The sequence below is a fragment of the Mus caroli genome, chromosome 11 (assembly GCF_900094665.2).
Source record: "Mus caroli chromosome 11, CAROLI_EIJ_v1.1, whole genome shotgun sequence".
In the NCBI taxonomy this organism is placed as follows: Eukaryota; Metazoa; Chordata; class Mammalia; order Rodentia; family Muridae; genus Mus; species Mus caroli.
The window spans coordinates 82,439,853-82,459,646 of record NC_034580.1 but is presented as its reverse complement, the minus strand read 5'-3'; the positions used below and the strand labels follow the sequence as shown (position 1 = coordinate 82,459,646).

Here is a 19,794-nt window from a genome sequence, read left to right as displayed (position 1 = left end):
GGTTGTGAGCCACCATGTGGTTGCTGGGATTTGAACTCTGGACCTTCGGAAGAGCAGTCGGGTGCTCTTACCCACTGAGCCATCTCACCAGCCTTAAGGTAGAATCTTTGTACACACATACTGGCTGTGCCAGATTCAGATTCTCTAGAGACTTCATATCCAGAAATTCTGAGAAGTCACTAGTTCGTGTAATATGCAGGTTTCAGTTCTATGACATCTGTCCATACACTGCCTTTGCATGTCTCTTGTCTGGGTTGTATTTTTCCCTATGCGGCCACATGAACCAGCTTGTCCTGGTGCTCTCGATTTTCCCTCGTTTTAGAATCCATTTTTGACCCACAGATAAGTATTTTGGCTTTCAGCTCCAGATTATTAAGGCATTGATTGTCAAGGCAGTATTGCAAATACCACCAACTATTGATGGGTATTTTTCTGCCTACTTAGAAATACCAAATTTGGGCTGGAGAGATGGCTCAGCAGGTAAGAACACTGACTGTTCTTCCGAAGGTCCTGAGTTCAAATCCCAACCACATGGTGGCTCACAAACATCTGTAATGAGAGTTGACGCCCTCTTCTGGTGCGTTTGAAGACAGCTACTGTGTACTTATTTATAATAATAAATAAATCTTTGGACCAGAGTAAGCGGCCAACTGGAGTGAGCGGGGCCAATGGGGTCGACTGGAGCGAGCAGAGTGAGCAGAGGTCCTAAATTCAATTCCCAACAACCACATGAAGGCTCACAACCATCTGTACAGCTACAGTGTATGCCATGTCCTGTACATAGGGACAAAGCCATGAGTGCTCAGAAGGCTGAAGGAGTAGTCCAGGGCAGCCCTGACACTTAGGGGTGGGGTCATTTTAAAAATGCAACGGCTTTTTTTGTAAATACAGTCAGAAACACGAACGATTTCCAGTTATTCTTTGACATAGAAGCAGAAGCACACACCCCCACACACCACAATGTGTAGTGTGTGTGCGCGTGTTTGGGCGCACACATTAGCTCCGGTGACAGCCTCAGGACCACCATCCACCTCTTGCGAGGCAGGGTCTCTCATTGGCCTGGAGCTCACCAACAGAGCCACACTGGCTGGCCGCTGAGCCTCGCTGGGGGTGGGGTGGGGGTGGGGGATGGGATCACAGGTGTGTGCTGCAGGCAGGTGTTGCTGCACCCAGCTTTGTACATGGAGGATGGGGCCCAAACTCAGGTCTTCATGCTTGAAAAGCAAACACACTGGCAACACCGAACTTTCTCCTCAGCCCCCAAGGAACATTTATGTTTTACCACCGCAAGTGTGTGGTGTTTGCTTTGCTTTGCCTGGGATTGATGCTGGAGCCTTACGTATGCTAGGCAACTGCTCTGTCACTGAGCTGTGGCCTCAGCTCCAGGATAGTTTGATGTTGGGAAGAAACTGTTTATTATGTATGTAGTACGTACTCATTTATTGTTTCAGTCCCCCCAAATGCTGTGTCTTATGCATGTTAGGCACAAGAGCTATATTCCCAACACCTCATTTTTTTCCTTTTTAAAAGTTAACCTTTAATCTATGATATATAGATTGTAGTAAAGTCTGTTAACAAATGCTGAATTCTAGTTCATGACAAGCACACTGAGGTATGCAGAGGGAAGTACATTAACATCAGTAAGTCACTCTAATGTATATGATGGGTAAGGTGGGTATACTGAGTCAGTCAGCGTTCATTTGATTTATGTCAGTGGGGAGGTAGCTTGGCACCAACTCATCACCTAAAATTCCTTTAGCTTTGGGAGGTAGCTTTTAAGAAATGGGATAAACTTGCCAGGCATGGTGGCACACCTTTAATTCTAGCACTCTGAAGGCAGAGGCAGGAAGGTCTCTGTGAGACAGAGGCTAGCCTGGTCTACATGATGAGTTCCAGGACAGCCAGGGCTATGGAGAGAGACCCTGTCTCACTTCCTCCCACCAAAACCCCCAAATCAAAAAGAAACAAACCAACCAACCCCAGGGTAAGCTGCACTTATTGTCAATGGCTGAGGTTCCTCCTCAGACCTCTGCTCTGGGAATGCCCTGGGGGGTCTGACTTAGAAATCAGGTGTCTGAAAGAACAGAACTTCTATGTAAACTATACTGCTAAAATACAGCTGTCTCTCCTCAGAGCTGTTTAAATTCTGGAGACTGCACACACTCTCTCTGTCCAGGCTAGAGAGAAGGACGCTGTCGTCTGTTACAGGTGTTGCCTGACTGCAGCCTTCCCGGGCTGTGTGCAGAATTCAGAGAGCAGGAAGGAAAGGGGAAGGGGACCCTAAGTACTTGACTTGATAGTAATTCAGAATCACTCAGCTGTTTCGGGTTTTACGTCCCATCCAAAGTGCATGCAGTGGCAAACTTTCAGGCTCACGAGGCTTGGAAACAAAACGGCTCACACACTTTAGTTGGTGCCATGGAAGAGCACTGGAGCAACTCTACCCGAGCTCCTTTCGGATGCACTTTCTTCCCCAACTCCTTATCTTCACGCCTGCACATAAACCAACCCCGGAACTGTCCTCATTTCCTCTGACCGCCACACTCCGTCCCCACAGACTAAACACTCAGTCTACGTGAGGACACACAGAACATTCCTGTTGACCAGGAGCTGTTCCCGAGCACATGCAGAACAGCCACAGGCAAGGGGCATCTCTTTCCAAAGAGGAAAGGGGTGGGGACCAAAGGTGTCGCCCGGGGAAGAAAATGCATCATACTCTTGAGGGAAGCCGCCCTGAGCACACAGGATCCAGCATGAGGGAGATCAGATGGGGACACACTGGCAAGGGCTGATCTGATGAGCCTGTTTTGGGGAGAAAGGTGACATGGTTTCTGGCTAGGCCACCTTCATTCTGTTATCAAGTACTATTGTCAGTTTAGTCTCAGGTGACCTTGCACCAGCTAATTGGTACTCACAGAAAACCCGGGAGTCTGTAGGTTTTCCTTGAATGTCAACCTGGGTGGTGTGAGCAAAAATAGATGTTGAGATTAAACGGATGGGCGCACCAGGAGACTTGTGTGTGAGAACCCCAAGCCCAGAGCCGCAGGAGTGAGGCACCAGGAAGGCATTATTTAGATCCTTACAAGGGAAGGAAGGAACCTGTGCTGTGTGGGCATCACCATCTGACTCCAGGTGGCATTCCTAGAGCTTGCCAGACAAAGAGCAGCCTCTGGAGGAAGAAGCCCAGCCCATCAACTCCATGTAGTCCACGAAGAAAAAGAATACCGTGTGTGAGCTAGAGGGTTTGCCTTCTTAGGGTCGTCAAATGTGCTATTTTAGACTTAAAATCCTTGTGATTAATGGAGATGGGGTGGTCAGGCTGACGCATGCTGAGGAGACGACGGGGCTGTCATGAGCCTGTGGGCTAACGGCTGCTCAGTGGAGTCTCTCAGATGGAACTGATGGAAATGTCCCAACTTCCAGAATGTCTATTACCTTAGGCTGCTGAACACAGCTGTGGGTGCTGCGCTGTGCAGACGCCCACACTGCCATGTCAGGAAGCATGCACTTTTAAACCTCTAATTTCTCTAATAATGTCTTTGGTGATTTGTGTAGGTTTGGCATTGTAATCAGAGTGCTTCCTGGCTTGGTTTATTCAGTTTGCAGCCTTAAAATGCTTAAAATGTACACTGTCCTGATACACACAATGCGAACAAGTGATGGAGTCAAGAGGTCCACCCTTGGTGTCTCAAAATGAAGCAAATTTACTGTTTGTGTGGTGTGTTAATCTATTTTTACCAGGAGCACCCAGTGCTCAAGGAGCCAGCCAGCCTCCTTTACTGGGCCCCACTGCCTGCTCCACTGACCTATACCAGCCTAGACTAGGTGGACACACAGTGACAAATCCTTGGAAACATTTGTAAGGGGGAGGAGGATGGGCTGTTGTTGAAAATATAAAGCTCTCATTGGAGTGGCGCCTTTAACCCATTAAGCGCTGAGAAGGCAGAAGCAGCAGGATCTCTTGTGAGTTCAAGGCCAGCCTGCTCTACATTGTGAGTTTCACAACAGTGAAGGTTATGTAGAGACATCCTGTCTCAAAAACAAAACAATAAGAAATAACAAGACAAAATATAGAGCTCCACAGTACTTAGTAATAGTGTGGGTCCATATGAAGGTTACGGCAGAGTTGGCTAAACAAAGCCCAAAGAACTCTTTCTTAACTAATCGACACACTGCCAAGACTGGTGATACTTAGGGTAAGAGACAGGCTCTCCCTATATAGTCTTGGCTAGCCTGGAACTCACTAAGTAGACCAGGCTAGCCTGAAACTCAGAGAGATCCACTTGCCTCTGCTGCCAAATGCTGGGATCAAAGATATGTGCCAGGCACACCCAACTTTTAAGAAGATTCCTAAAGGGGGGCTGGAGAGATGGTTCAGCGGTTAAAAACACTGACTGCTCTTCCAGAGGTCCTGAGTTCAATTCCCAGCAACCACATGGTGGCTCACAACCATCTGTAATGGGATCTGATGCCCTCTTCTGGTGTGTCTGAAGATAGCTACAGTGTATTCATATACATAAAATAAATAATTCTTTACAAAAAAGAGTATTTCTAATACGTAAAACAGAATATCCTTATAGAAATAATATTCTGGGTTTGGGTCTTGTCACTCAGACTAGTCTTAAATGTGTGTGTAGACTCCAGGGACCCAGCTGTCTGCCTCCCATAACTTTGAGTACAATTATGTGCCAGTGCACCCAGTGCATTGATACTTCTTAAGCTGCCTCTGACCCTCTTTGAGACAAAAAACCAATACTTCCTTGGAACAGAGTGACAGAGGTAGCATTTCAGGCCCCGGAGGGTTTGGAGCTTTCCCATTTTCTTACTTTTTCAGTGGAGAAGGCGGCAGGGCAGCCTGGGGTTTGGCGTCTCCTGAGGCCCCCTCTAGAGCGGGCCTTCCTAGCTCCTGCTCTCTGTCCAGCAGCATTCCATGAACACGCTGGTGGAGCTTCCTCAGCTCTCCATGGACAGCTGCATGGGTGTGGCCTCCAGAGTCCTCACTGAGCCTGAGTTCAGTTGTTCATCCTTGTTCATCCTCACTCTCAAATCCAGCACCAGCCTTATGCATGCTACACAAATGCTATACGCCCAGCCCCAGCTCTGCTTTTGTTTTTTTATTTTCTTAGCAACATAGAGAAATCAATTTTTACATTTTAAAGTGATTTCTGGGTGTATGAAATATCTGCCATATCTAGAGGTCTCAAGACATGAACATGCTCAGAACTAAACGTTTGCTCTACCAAGCTCCTTCCCTCCATCCCGAGTAGAGGAGCTAACTGAGGGCCTTGTATACAATATGCATGCGTTCTACTGCCAAGCTCACCTCAGCCTTGTCTCTAATGTTAGCTGGAGAGTTCCCATGACAATCTAGTATGTCTGCCTCAGATACTGCAAAGCAAATATGTATAAAATTGAAAAGGGCTTAACCACTGAAGGTCATTAGGATGTGGTTGAATTTTATAATTTTTTTTCTAAACCACGTTGTTTGTGATAGCACTGCCTTTAATCCCAGCACTCGGCAGGCAGAAGCAGGTAGAACTATATGAGTTCTAGGCCAGCCTGATCCACATAGTGAGATCCAGGTCAGCAAGAGTTATATAAAAAGACCCTATCTTTAAAAAAAGAGGGGCGGGGGTGGGGGTGGGGGCTGGAAAGATGGCTCAGCAGTTAAGAGCACTGACTGCTCTTCCAAAGGTCCTGAGTTCAAATCCCAGCAACCACATGGTGGCTCACAACCATCCATAATGAGATCTGATGCCCTCTTCTGGAGTCTGAAGACAGCTACAATGTACTTAAGTATAATAAATAAATAAATAAATAAATAAATAAATAAATAAATAAATAAATAAATAGAAAAGGGGGTTGCGGAGGGAGGGAGGGAGGGAGGAGGAAGTCCCCAGACATGTCTAGGGACTGGTGGGTTTCTTTCTTCTTTGGAGGTGCTATGGACCCAGCCCGTGTGTGCTCTGAGCATGTAGTCTACCAGTGAGTAACACTCTTGGTCCTACTTTTGGAAGGAAAACTAAAGCAGCAACATTTACTTCTCCAAATAAATCCTTGGAAGCGGAAGTCACTGCCGCTAGGTAACGTGGGCACGTCAGGACGGTCATGGCGTTGGTGAGCCACAGCTTTCGGGGGGGGGGGGGTTGGGGGGGGGGGGGGGGGTTTGCATGTGTTTGAAAAATATTTACTTTAAAGCAAACACCGTGTTTGTTTTATTTACAGAGCTCAGATTCTGATGTCAACAGAGCTAAGCCTCTGGCATAGTGTATAAAACTGAAAAACTAAGAATATATAAAAGTTCAAGTATATATTCATTAACATAAGTATCTTTAGTAAAGTAGAATTTTTACTTCTTGTGAGTAAACATAAGTGGATCTCTAATGATTTCTTAGTGTTGTTCAAGAAATGCCTATGTGCACACAATATGTGACTTAGAAACAAAATAGACAAAGACTATTTCTACCTATGAATATATAAAATCTGTGCTTTGCTGTTTGAGATCAAAGTTAACTGCTGTGTAGAAAACATTTCCTTTTACACATGGGCTCTAAACTGCTTGGAAGCAAGAATGGAAAGTATTTCAAAGACTGTCTCATAGTTATACTTGATATATATATATATATATATATATATATATNTGTGTGTGTGTGTGTGTGTGTGTGTGTGTGTAGTAAAACTGTAGGATTTTTGTTTGTTTGTTTGTTTGTTTGTTACTGATTGAGGACCCTAACAAGATTAATTTGATTTAGAAGATCCAAACAACCCAAAGGGCAGCACTGCCAAAGTCAGGTCACACCAAGTGACAGCAGGGTTTCCAGTGTAGCAGCATCTGATCCCATGTATCTATTTACTTATTAATGTGTGTCGGTGTTTGTTTGTCTGTTCACTATGAGCATGCCTGATGCCTGCAGAGGGCACAAGAGTCCCTGGAACTGGGGTTACAGATGGTTGCTAGCTGCCTATGGGTGCTGAGGCTCAGACCCAGGTCCTCTGAAGAGCAGCCAGTGCTCTTACATGCTGATCCACCTCTTCAGCCCAGACAACAGCGTTCTCGGTCTGGGTCTCCCCAGGCCTCAGCAGAGGCTATTTTTCACTATCGATCTGCTTACTACCTTTGCCAAACTGCAACATCATCTTAGCATCTTAAGGCAAAGTATGAAGGAAAGCAGTTTGTGTTGTTATGTTAGTCACTCTTGGTAAGTCCCTTAAATGACAAGCACTAATGATAAGTTTGTATCTGAGGTGTGTCAAATATTCTCTGCTGTGCCTGTGCTTTAAACAGACGTGTGATTCTCATTTCTCAGAAACAATTTCTTTCACTTCCGTCAAAACCATAAGAAATGATTCATGCGCGTGTCTCCATGTCCTGATGTGCGGAGAGCACCGGCAGGGCTGAGGTTTCAGATCTTACTTTACTGAGCAAATCCTCCCTCCTTACTTCACTGAAAATATTTTCATTCTGTCTGACAAAAAGTTTAAAAAGTACATTAACTGTAACTAAAAATGTACCACAAATGACACATTAATGAGATTAATGGTGTGTGTCTTGTTCTCTCAAGTCGTCATAGTCTTACCTTTGATGAGCCTAGACTGATAGTTTAATTACACAAACGGTATCATTTTCTTGTGGGACTCTAGGGAGCTAGATCACTGTGAAATTCTCGGATCCTTTTAAAATGCAGCTTTAAAACAAAACAAAAGAACTGACTGGATCAGAGTGAAAGCAAGAGAGATATGAAGACAAGCCACATCAGTACCAGAAACCCTGACTCATCAAGAAAAGGCTGGTAATCTCGACAGCAGTGAAGGAGATGAGGCAATGCTAGTTATTCATCATCGGGACCTCGGAGAGGGCCCATTACTTCATCTTACATCAGTTAAGGAGCAAGAGCTATGCAAAGTGACCCTCCCCCATACCTGTTTAGCTCAACTGTAGTGCTTGCCTATCATGTATACAGCCGTAGGCCATGCCTCAGAACTACAAGTCAAGAAAAGGAGAACAGAAACCAACCAGGTGTGGTGGTGCAAGCCTGAAATCCCAGCTGCTCAGACAGCTCTCATTTGAGGCCTGTTTGGGCAACGTAGTGAGACCTCATCTCAAAATAAAAATTAAGGTCAGCAAAATGGCCTGGACCAGTGGTTCTCAACCTTCCTAATGCTGTGAGCCTTTAATCCAGTCCCGAATGTCGTGGTGACTCCCAGCCATAAAATTATTTTGCTGCTACTTCACAACTGTGATTTTGCTACTGCTATGAATCAGAATGCAATATCTTATATGTGACTGACTCCGAAAGAGGTCATGACCCAAAGAAGTTGAGAATCACTGGCCTAGGGGTTAAAGGTGCTTGCAACCAAGCTTAACAACCTAGATTCTGTTCCCGGAATCCACATGGTGAAAGAGAATCAACACTTGCAGATTGTCCTTGGTCCTCGGCAAACCATGGCACCTGAATGCCCCCTCTCTGACATACACACTGACTAGATGGATGGATGAATGAATGAATGCATGAATGAGTAATTGCAATTTTTTTTTTTTTAGTGAAAAGGGGCTGAAGGGTTGTTCAGGTGATAGATCACTTGCTTAACATGTAAGAGGCCCTACGGTCAATGCCCAACGTTGCTAATACAGACAGACAGACAAACAGGTCCCAACTCAAGACCTGCAATTTTAAAAAGCACCAACGAGAGCTTGGGCAGAGTGTCTGCAAAGACAAGGACTTGAGTTCAGTCCCCAGAGTCCACATGGAAACCAGGTATGTTGGCATGTGCCTGAAATCTCAGGGCCACAGAGACAAGAGCGTCCCAGTGTTCACTAGCCAGCCAGTCTGGCCAAAGCATAGACCCCAATTCCAAGGAAGAAACTGCCTCAAAGTGGGGGGGGGGGCAGCCATCTTTAGAATACACTTGCACAGACATGTATATGTACACCCCCTATGCATCTGGACACACGTGAACACACATACAAACACAAAGATAAAGAGGCCCTATGGGATGAGAAAGGTAATATCAGAAGTTATTTTCCCCTCTAGAGGTCTGGAGCATAAGCTGTGTGATTTCATGTTTCTGAAACAGGTCTTTGGTCTCACCTGACCTTTCGAATATGAACTGTACTAGGAAGGCAGGGTTTATGCTTCCTGTTCATAGAAATATACTGAATCATGTATATGTATATCTTAAGAGGCTGGCAAAAGGCATGCATGCTTCAGCAAAGCCCTGCAGGTTAGATGGGGTTGTCCTTACTTCCCTAATAGCAAGCAGAAGCACCTACCTGCACTTATCCTAAGTGCTTGCCTCTCCTCTCTCCCCTTCTTTTCCTATCATACTTCATCCTGTCCAAGGCTGGTATTTCCATGTACAGATTGGATTCCACCCCTGAAGTCCCACTTCTATTTCTTTAGATTTACCTGTTACATGTTTTTCATATAAATAGATTTCTGGAGCCTGCGATCTTCAGGACAGTCTTCTGCTACCATATTTTCTTTTTTCTTTTTGGTTTTGCGAGACATGGGCTTCTCTGTGTAGCCCTGGCTGTCCAGGAACTTACTTTGTAGACCAGGCTAGCCTCGAACTCAGAAATCTGCCTGCCTCTGCCTCCTCTGAGTGCTGGGATTAAAGGCATGTACCACCACGCCCAGCTCCATATTTTCAAAGTTCATCTACACAATTGCAGGTATAAGCACTTTATTCCTTTTAATGGCTAAAAGATATTCTATTCAGGGGTTCTGGAGATGGCTCAGCAGAGTAAGAGTGTCTGAGTTTGATTCCCAGCACCTACATGGTGGCTCACAACTATCTGTAACTCCAGTTCAAGGGATCAGTGCCCTCTTCTGGCCTCTGCAGACCCCAGGCACACACACACACACACACACACACACACACACACACGTGACACACATATGCACATGTAGAGAAAGCAGCTCAGTACTAAACGGGAGATTACATCAGCATCTGCTGCATCCTCTGTGCTGTGGTGCACATGCAGGCCTGGGTGTGCAGTGTGCCTTCATTGCTCAGGCATATACCGAGGATGAGGTTGGTGAGCCATATAACATGTATACAGTGGAGTTTCAGAGCACCGCCAAAGTCGCTGTACCGTTCTGTATTCCCACTTAGCAATATGTAGGCCCAGTGTCCGATGTCATTCTACTGCTTGCTGTCATGTCTTTCCTTTTTTTTTTTATTAGATATTTTCTTCATTTACATTTCAAATGCTATCCCGAAAGTCCCCTATACCCCTCCGCTGCCCTGCTCCCCAACCCACCCACTCCTGCTTCCTGGCCCTGGCATTCCCCTGTACTGGGGCATACGATCTTCGCAAGACCAAGGGCCTCTCCTCCCAATGATGCTCAACTAGGCCATCTTCTGCTACATATGCAGCTAGAGACATGAGCTCCGGGAGGTACTGGTTAGTTCATATTGTTCCTCATATAGGGCTGAAGATCCCTTCATCTCCTTGGGTACTTTCTCTAGTTCCTCCATTGGGGGCCCTGTGTTCCATCCAATAGCTGACTGTGAGCATCCACTTCTGTATTTGCCAGGCACTGGCAGAGCCTCACAAGAGACAGTAAGTGTATCAGGGTCCTGTCAGCAAAATCTTCCTGGCATATGCAATAGAGTCTGGGTTTGGTGGCTGTTTATGGGATGGATTCCCAGGTGGGGCAGTCTCTGGTTGGTCCTTCATTCCGTCTCAGCTCCAAACTTTGTCTCTGTAACTCCCTCCATGGGTGTTTTGTTCTCCATTCTAAGGAGGAACGATGTCTTTCCTTTTTTAATGGGAGAGAGGAAGTAGGGACTCAACTCAGGGCCTGTGCACACTAGCCAAGCATTCTACTCCACAGCAGCCCTGGGCAATGACTTTTGGATTGGTGTTTTTATACATGGAGATCACCCTATCATTTTTGAGATATTTTCCCTCTCACTGAATTATCCCACTGCCCACCCTCCTAACACCAACACTCATCCCCTCCCCCAATCAATTTACTTGCTAGTAAATTTACTCCCTAGCCTTTTCTTCAGCTCCTTTGACGTCTCAGCAGGGATGCTACAATCACCCAAGCTGCCTCCTTCAAACATTTAACTCCCCAGACTCCTCTTAGAGTTTCTCTAGCTCTTCAGTCTCTCTATGTGCGTGTGTGTATATGTGTGTGTGTGGTTTTTTTTGGGGGGGTGCATTTCAGACAGGGTCTCACCGTGTAATCCTGGATGGTCTGGAACTCACTTTGTAGGCCAGACTGGTCCAACTCACAGACTGCCTGCCTCTCTGCCTCTGGAGTGCTGGGATTAAAGGTGTGTGTTACCATGCCTGGCTCTTTCTAATCTCTGTAGGTTCCTGTCTTCTAGCAAGCTTTAAAATACTGGATTTCAGTAACAGTGTTGCTGTTGAACAAATTATGACAAAACATAGTGGCATAATAAAGTCATTTATTATACTATAGTTTCTTTTGGTCAGGATTTCAGACTGGAACAGCACGTTCCCATTTCTGTTCCATGGGATTGGGAGCCTCAGGCTGAAGACTGGTGTTGTCTGAAGCCCTGTGCACTTACACGTCAGGCAGCTGATGGTGGCTGTTAGCTGGGGCCAAGGCCCTCAGCTCATATCCGTGGGACCCTGTGCATGCCGTCTCTCCAGGTTGGCTGGTTTGGACTTCCTCACAGTATGGCTGCTGGGTTCCAAGAACAAGCAGTCTAGAGAGAGAGGGGAAGAAAGCAAACAGCGAGGGTAGCCAGGGAGCCTACTTTGCCCTTAAAAAGTAAGTTCTCAGGTCTAACCACATGTAAAGAAAAAAGCAACAGACTTTATGTGAAATGACAAGGTTCTAAAATAGCATGGGACCTGGGGCTGAAACTCCATGGGAAAGCACTTGGCTAGCAGGCCTGAGGCTCTAAGTTAAAGAAAAACAAAACATGGGACCTGAAACCCTACTGTGGCCTGCTACAGAGAAAGCCTGCCACAGCCTTCTGGTCACAGGTCACAGCATCCACACATGCCACATTCTTTCTCCTTCTCTCCCGCTTTGTGCCTCCCAAAGGCTCACGCCATGATGGCATCAGGCTCAGGCTGGAGAGTGAGTCACTGTATGTGCTAGTGAGATCCCATGAGCAAAGCTCCTTGTTTACAGTTGCACCCAACCTGAAAACCGAGGCAAACTCTCTGCCTCACATTCCATAGTATCTAAAGCAATGTATATGCTACAGTATAGAGCATTTGTCTCCTCATTCGCCCCATGTTCACTGCTATTCCTATAGTTTCAAAGAGCACCTTGTAATTCTCAGATTCTGTCTGAATTCTATCTCAGTTTTCAAATCTGAGCGTCTCTCTGAAACGTCAGTTAATAATTTTATACCCCCCAAAATAATTTTATACCCTTATAAAATATCTCATCATCATTTCTACCTTAACAAGCTAAAATGAACTCTTGTTTTCTGCATTAGCCCATGTCCTCAAATCTCTTGTCCTGCTCCTGTCGGCCCATAGCTGTTCAGACGACCCAGGACTTCTTCTCAGTCCTGCCTGGTTTACTCGCCTCAGCCCAACTGTCACCAAGTTCTGCAGCATCTTTCTCCAAAGTATACCTCCCTCCCCAACCCCAGTGCTCCTGTTCTTCCTCACTCCCCTCCCCTTTGTGCCCACCTTTCTCACGCTCTTACTCCTGTCCCGCCCCCTCCCCCTCCCCACTTCTGTGGATTTTCAGTGTCCTTTACTGCTCACCTTTCATTCTTGCTACATTCTAACTTCCTGTGCACAGCAAACCAAGGGAATATTTTAGCTTCTAGCTCACCGTGGCACTTCCTTGCTCAAAAATTTGTGACTCAAAACCAGTTCTCATAAAGGCCTGTGCACATGCTCGTCTGAAGTATTTCATCCTGCCTTCCCACGTCCCTATAATGCTATCTTTTTCACGTTTAAGGGTATGGCATGACTGTCCACCCAACCGAGGTAGGTATCACTGTAGGGGTCACCGTATTGTTTCCTTTACAAAGCTTATCTGACTTTCAGGTTGCATTCTGTTAGTCTACGTGCTTAACCACCTGCCTACCCAGTGGGATGGTAAATGTGGTCAGGGACTAGCCCTGAGGGATTCACTATTATCTATCCAGCACCTAGCAGGGGGTCCGTCAAATAACACGCGCTCAGTTCTTCACTGGAAGGTAAGGGAGAATCTGGGATAACACAGCATGGCATGTATTGTGGCATATTAGAGTATGGCTTCCGAGTTCTTACTGAGGATAGCTTGTACTTCTCTTCCAGTAACTGCCCTTCCTTTCTGGCTGCCGCTTTAGCCAGAGCCACATCAGATGAAGTCCTCCAGAGTGACCTTTCTGCTCACTGTATCCCAAAGGAAACGGACGGCACAGAAGGGACTGTGGGTGAGCACCTTTCTCCATTATTTGTTTAAACATACTAAAATTCTCTCATGGACAGATAGCTACAGAAAATATCTATAGCATATTAAACCCAACTACATATACTTTCTAGTGACTATACAGTGGTATTAAGGAATTTTTAAGAGGCAAGAAAAAATCTAAGCACACACACACATATTTGAAAATAAACTATTTTTGTAAAATTAAATATAATGGTACATGGGAAGTACTAGAAATAGGAAATTGACATTGCTATCTGGTAAGGAGCAAGCATACACAACGCAGTTGAGCTCAGAAGTGTGTACCTGCAGTCTCAGCTACTTAGGAGGCCGTGGCAGGAAGGTCACTGGAGCCTAGGCATTCTAGACAGGCTCAGGCAAGGACCTTTTCTTAACTAAAAATACCCAGTTTGATGCACAACAAAGGAAAATGATGAGGAAAGTCGAGTTTAAGAAGAACCTGTGTAAAACGTTTTATCCATGGCTGCACCACCCCAAATACACCCCATCTCTTCTAAGATGTCATCCTGAAGAATACACATAAAAGCATACAACAGTTTTTAAAAGTTATAACAAGACTCATCCATCTTGTTAAGTTTTATATCCACTAAAACACAGCACTGACAGATATGTAATGTAATATTATTTATTACATGGATCATTGTGTATCTTTGTTGATAAGGATTAAGGCTCAGCAGTCATTCCCATACTCAGCCTTGGTGTCAATGGAACTGAGCCCAAAGCCCTGGACATGATGCTCCTCACACACTGCTGAGAATGTTTTGAGACAGGTCTTGCTGACTGCCCAGGCTGGCCTGAAACGCGCTCCTCCCACTGCAGCAACCCAAGAGGCTGAGTTACAGGAATGTGCTGCCACACTGGCTTCCAGTTTACATATTGGGTTTAACCATACTTGAAAATGATTAAGCAAACTATTTGTATAAAATCAGGGCCTGAGTAACCCACCATACACTTCTATGTTTGGTGCAGGGAACGAAACCTGGAGTTTCTTACATGCTAAGTATGTGTTCTACCAACAGAGTAACATCCCTAGCTTACTACTACAAATTTTGAGGGTGATATTTCATTGATATTTATTGGCTTTGAGACAGGGTTTCAACTCTGTAGCCTCAGGCTGGCCTTCAACTCACTGCCTTGCTGCAGTCTCCCGAGCGCTGGGATTACAGCATGCGCTACCATGCTTAGCCCTCTGTTCTATTCTAAGCGCTTGCCTATCAACATGGTACATAAGGACATAAGGAACAGAGCATTTGTTATAAATAGAAAGCCAGCCCAGAGACCGGGTGGCATTCCCGCTCTTCCCGTCTCTCTCTGGACTGTGAGAGAAAACTGTCAAGGAGGGAGTTACTCCTTGTTCTTACTGAGAATAACGGATTCACCTAGAACCACGCTGTCCCAGAGCCAAGCTGAATGGAGCCTTTCTACAAGGCACAGTCTTTCCCCTGATGCTGAAAGCGAAGCCCTTGTAATGAAAAGTTCTGCTCCACTGCAGAGGGGTGACAGCTGACTCAGCTGCAGCTCGACACAGTGACATTAGCGACTGACGAGCAAGTTTACAGCTGTGAGTGGGTGGGCTGCTGCCTGGATGGTTCTCACTTTCTCACGCCCCTTATTTTGTTTTATTTTTCCATCTCAAGTGGCTATTATTTATATACTACTGTTCTATAGCACCCCTGCTGGAGACTGTCTCAGGGCTGTGTGCTGCCCCAAATGCTGGCTCTGGAGAATTAGCTGAACCCCACAAGACAATAAAAGTAAAATAAAGTTGATTTTTAAAAAATAGATGGCATTGATCACAATGTTTGAAAATTTTCCTAGGATATCACTCAGAATCATCTGCAGGCTGTTGAGATCTCAACTATCTGCCAATCTCTTAGCCATTTCACACAAATCAGTAGGTGTGAGCTGCACAGCTAGAGTCTCTACGGGGACACTGTTGGCCCACACAGTACAGAGGGGAGACATACACCGCTTAGGGCTTACAGCATAGACAGTGAGGTTCCACTGAAAGGACACGTAAAACCTCTCTTTAGCAGGAACTGGTTAAACGCCTTTAATCGCAGTGCTCAGGAGGCAGAGACTGCCATGTGGTTGCTGGGAACTGAACGTGAATCCTCTACAAGAGCAACCTGTGCTCCTAACTACTGAGCCCTTTCACTAGCCCTTAACATTTAAATTTTATTAGTTCCCTTACTGGACAAGGTGGTGTATAGAATGACAGCGATATACGAACCACAGAAAGATGAAATTGTTTATATCATTGGCTGGGTATGTGGGAACGTGTCACGTATTCCACCCGTTCTTGGAGTTTCTGCATGCTTTGTAGGCCTCTTTTTGTGATTGTGTCAACTAAGGACACAGTCATGTCAAGTCTGCACGGGGGTAGGGGTACCTCCTGTTGCAGTCTCTATGAGCTCTAGTACTTAAGAAAAGCAAACATCTGGAGTTGCATAAAGCAATAAAAATATCCGGCTGTTTATGGACTTGTTCATGTATGTAACTCCTTAGGGAGTATTTGTTCTTTGAACTTCATTCTTTTTCAAATACACCCTTGCTTTTCAGTTATATAAAACTGAGAAGGGGTGGCTGGGTGTGGTAGTGCATGCCCACAGACCACAGCACTGGAGAGACTGGGAGCAGCCTATGCTATTGAGACTGTCTCAAAACAAACAAATGAGCAAATACATAAGTTCAAGACATAAAGAAGACTGCTGTATATTAGTAATAAAGAGACCAGAAATAAAGTCTTTTGACACTTTCTGGATATAAAGATGTTAAGAGCTCTGAGTTGATGTAGGGGCTCACACCTCTAATGCCAGTACTGAGTCGGCTGAGGGAGAAGGGACTCCAGACCAGGCCAGCCCGGGAACAGAGTGAGACCCTGTCTCAGGAAAGGGGTGGGGCAGTTTGTGTTGGATGTGATAATTTATAACTTGGGGAACTCTAACTCCAGCACTTGGGAGGCTATAGCAGGATCTTGCTTGAGTCTGAGGCCAGCCTAGGCTCTATAAGGAATTCTGTCTCAAAGAGATAGAGCATGTGCACTTGCACTGTGTTTGTCTGGATGTACAGGGCTGGAGTTCTAGCCTCAGTACTATAAAACAGAAGGAAAATTAATGTAAGAATTATGCATAAGAACAGAAATGGAGTCACAGATTCAAGGCTAACCCGAGACTGGAAGTAAAGAAATGGGAGTCCAGGTTCCATGCTGCTGAGGAACACACAGTCTCTCTTCCTCTGGGTTTCTGTTCTAGGCTACAGGAAGCATCTGTAGCCATTGCCCGTCTGCCACATACTTCCTCGGGCTGTCAAGCTGTGTCTGATTTAGTAAAGCAACTTTTAGGAGGCTTTTTTTTTTTTTAAACTGAGATATTATAGGAGGAACATCTAAAGTACTGAAACACTAATCTTTTGGTTACTTGAGTAACTGCAAACTGAACGGAAGACTAGACGGTTAGAAATGGTAGATACAGTCTGTATCATGTGCCAAGGGATACAAGTCGGCTTCAGAAGCCAGATGTTAACTGGGTCAACTGTAGAGTGAAGGGGACGTAAGCCAGGTGATGCTGGTGTGTGTCTACAATCCCAGCACTGGGGAAGGGTTGTTGAAAACTTAAGGCAGAGGCCAGGCTGAGCTAAATAGCAAGAGTCTGACTTGAAAATAAACAAACAAGTGAGCAAACAAAAAAAATGAGGCTAGTTATGGTATCACACAGGCCTTCAATCCCAGCACTCGGGAGGCAGGGAGAGGCGGATCTAGTCATGGTGTCACACAGGCCTTCAATCCCAGCACTCGGGAGGCAGGGAGAGGCGGATCTAGTCATGGTGTCACACACGCCTTTAATCCCAGCACTCTGGAGGCAGGGAGAGGTGGATCTCTGATTTCAAGGTCAGCATGGTCTACAGAGTGAGTTCCAGGACAGCCAAAGCTACACAGAGAAACTTTGCTTTTAAAAACCAAAAAAAAAAAAAAAAAAAAAGCAGAAATATATTCCAGGACAGCCAGAGTTATTGTGAGACCGTGTTTTCATCATCATCATCATCAACAACAATAATAATAAATTTTTAAAAATCAATAGTACACACAGAATTCAGGTTGCCTTCCCCAAATAAACATTTAACCTATCAGTTACTCTATTGATTAAACTACTGCCTAAAAGTTTAATTGATAAATATATCAAGGAAAATATATAACTCAGTTCCAAATGATAGAGCTGGAATTCGTTGCAAGTTGTCAGTCCGTTATAGCAGACAGAAGACATAAAAGAGATCAGGAAGGAGAGCCAGGAGTCTTCATAAGCCTTTCCTGTTCTGAATGGCTGGATATACATCCACTGCTCACAGTTCAGTCTCTATTCTGAGTCTAGAAGGCTTGGCTCTCCATGTGATAATTCCTAGCAGTCGTCCACAGTGAAGGCTGCTCTGGGCTAGAGGTCAAAGGGCTGTGAACAAGCCTGGCCTGACCAGAGGGTGATCTTGGTGGCAGCTGATGCTCTCTGCTAGGTAACGTGTCTTTTCCTCGAGTTTAGGAGGATGTGACTGGGTGAACTACTTCTGTCCAACTAGGTAGGGGAGTGGGGAGCAGCGCTACATGGCTCTTTATTGGGGGGTCTCTGCTTCCTTCACAGAAATTGAGACAGTGAAATTGGCCCGTTCTGTCTTCAGCAAACTACATGAGATTTGCTGCAATTGGGTGAAGGACTTCCCTCTGCGCAGGAGGCCTCAGATTTATTATGAGACGTCAATTCATGCCATCAAGAACATGCGAAGGAAAATGGAGGACAAACACGTCTGCATTCCCGACTTTAACATGCTCTTCAACCTAGAGGTAAAGGGCCCTCTTTTGTTGAGAGCTGGTGTGACGTGGCCCTGCCAGGAAGGACCGGTGTCCCACCTGTCGCCCATAGGACAGAGGGAGGCTGGCTGCACTAGAAAACAGAACTTGTTTGATCGTTTTGAGTAAGTTCAAGTCATTCCAAATTGGGAACACTATGTTATTTTTAATAGGTTCACATGGTTCAAAATTGGGAGAGTAAAAATCTCTTGTGGACAGCCAGTTTCTATCCAGGAAAGGAAGAGAAGTTACCAGTTTTTCTTGAAGTTTCTAAAGCTATTTTATCAGCAACCAAATAAAATCATTATATCAAGATAACACATTTTTAAAAGGAGAATTTTTCTGTAGTAAAGTCAAGTGACTTATTAAGTTCTCAGAATACCATGTTGCTGAAGCAACAAAAAACAACATAAAAGGATACATTTAAGGCTGAGACAAATTTGATTTCATCTGATTTTCTTTTTAAAATCTGGGTCTCTGAGATAGAAAGTAGTTGGAATTATACTCCACACGTCTCTGTGACTGACAGACGGGATCCATACGAGTCTTGTCAGCTTAATAACCATTTTCTTGCTGTCTTCTCTCTTTCTATTAGATGTATTATGCTAATGCAAACAAAGGAGGGTTTGTTTCCCTGCCTGTCACTCACCTTTCCTTTTCTCTGTTAAGTCCATCACTTCAAAATGGCAGTGTAGTACTTTATACACAGCACAGTGTTTCCTTCACTTAGCACAGCTAACTTTAAGCTTCAGCTTTAACTTTTTTTTAATAAAAAAAATTGTATTTACTTAGAAGCATTCAGAATGTCAACAAAACAGCCGCAATTTTTTTTTTGCAATTACAGAGTGGTATTCAGTTAACTAAACAACAATTATCTTCGTATAAGCTGCATCAGAGACAACTGAAGATGAAAAAAATAAAACCCAAAAATAAAACCAAAAGAAAAAAAAACAAACTACTGTCCCCATATATAACTAATTTGTACTGTGCACCAACAAGAACCTGCTTTAAATTTCCATGCCAATTTACAACCCCCAGACTGTACCAGGCAAGGTTAGTGGCTATTGAAAATATCACCAGGACAGGGCTATCTAAAGACACATTCGGTAGTGTTAACTATACAAAACTGTCAAGGGCTAAAGAGCAGTCGGGACTCAAGAGAGACAGCACCTGGTCTTTGTTTCCAGTGCTGTGTCCATACAAATGTACCCCAAAGGTTGCCTCTACAGCTACTTCAAGACTCAGATTTGAAGGCCCTAGTTCTGGATGTTAACCTGGATGGTTTTCATTTTTCTCCAAATTTGAAATGAAGTCCAAAGGCCTAGCTCTGAAGCGTTAGTTGTCCTGACCGACGCACCAAAGCAGGCTCTGAAGGTCACTTAGCAGTGATTATTCAGAGCTCTGCAAATTCTTATACTTTTTATCTGGTAACTTCATTTAAAATTCTTCATCACAACAGAAATACACCTAAGTCTTAAATATGTGTTTGACAAAAGTGTTTTAGCATTATTAATAAAAAATAAAGAGAAAGAGAGAAAGAGAGAGAGAAAGAGAGAAAGAGAGAAAGAGAGA

The 19,794-nt window shown here is 44.8% G+C and overlaps 1 protein-coding gene across 1 annotated transcript in view; it reads left to right on the top strand.

Moving 5' to 3' along the window:
* Ppm1e (protein phosphatase, Mg2+/Mn2+ dependent 1E) overlaps positions 1-19,794 on the top strand; it is a 134,059-nt gene that overhangs the window by 101,260 nt on the left and 13,005 nt on the right. The window contains exons 2-3 of the mRNA XM_021176229.2: positions 13,253-13,371; positions 18,017-18,216. Of these exons, the coding sequence (XP_021031888.1) occupies positions 13,253-13,371; positions 18,017-18,216 (319 nt within the window). The remainder of the gene's footprint in view (positions 1-13,252; positions 13,372-18,016; positions 18,217-19,794) is intronic.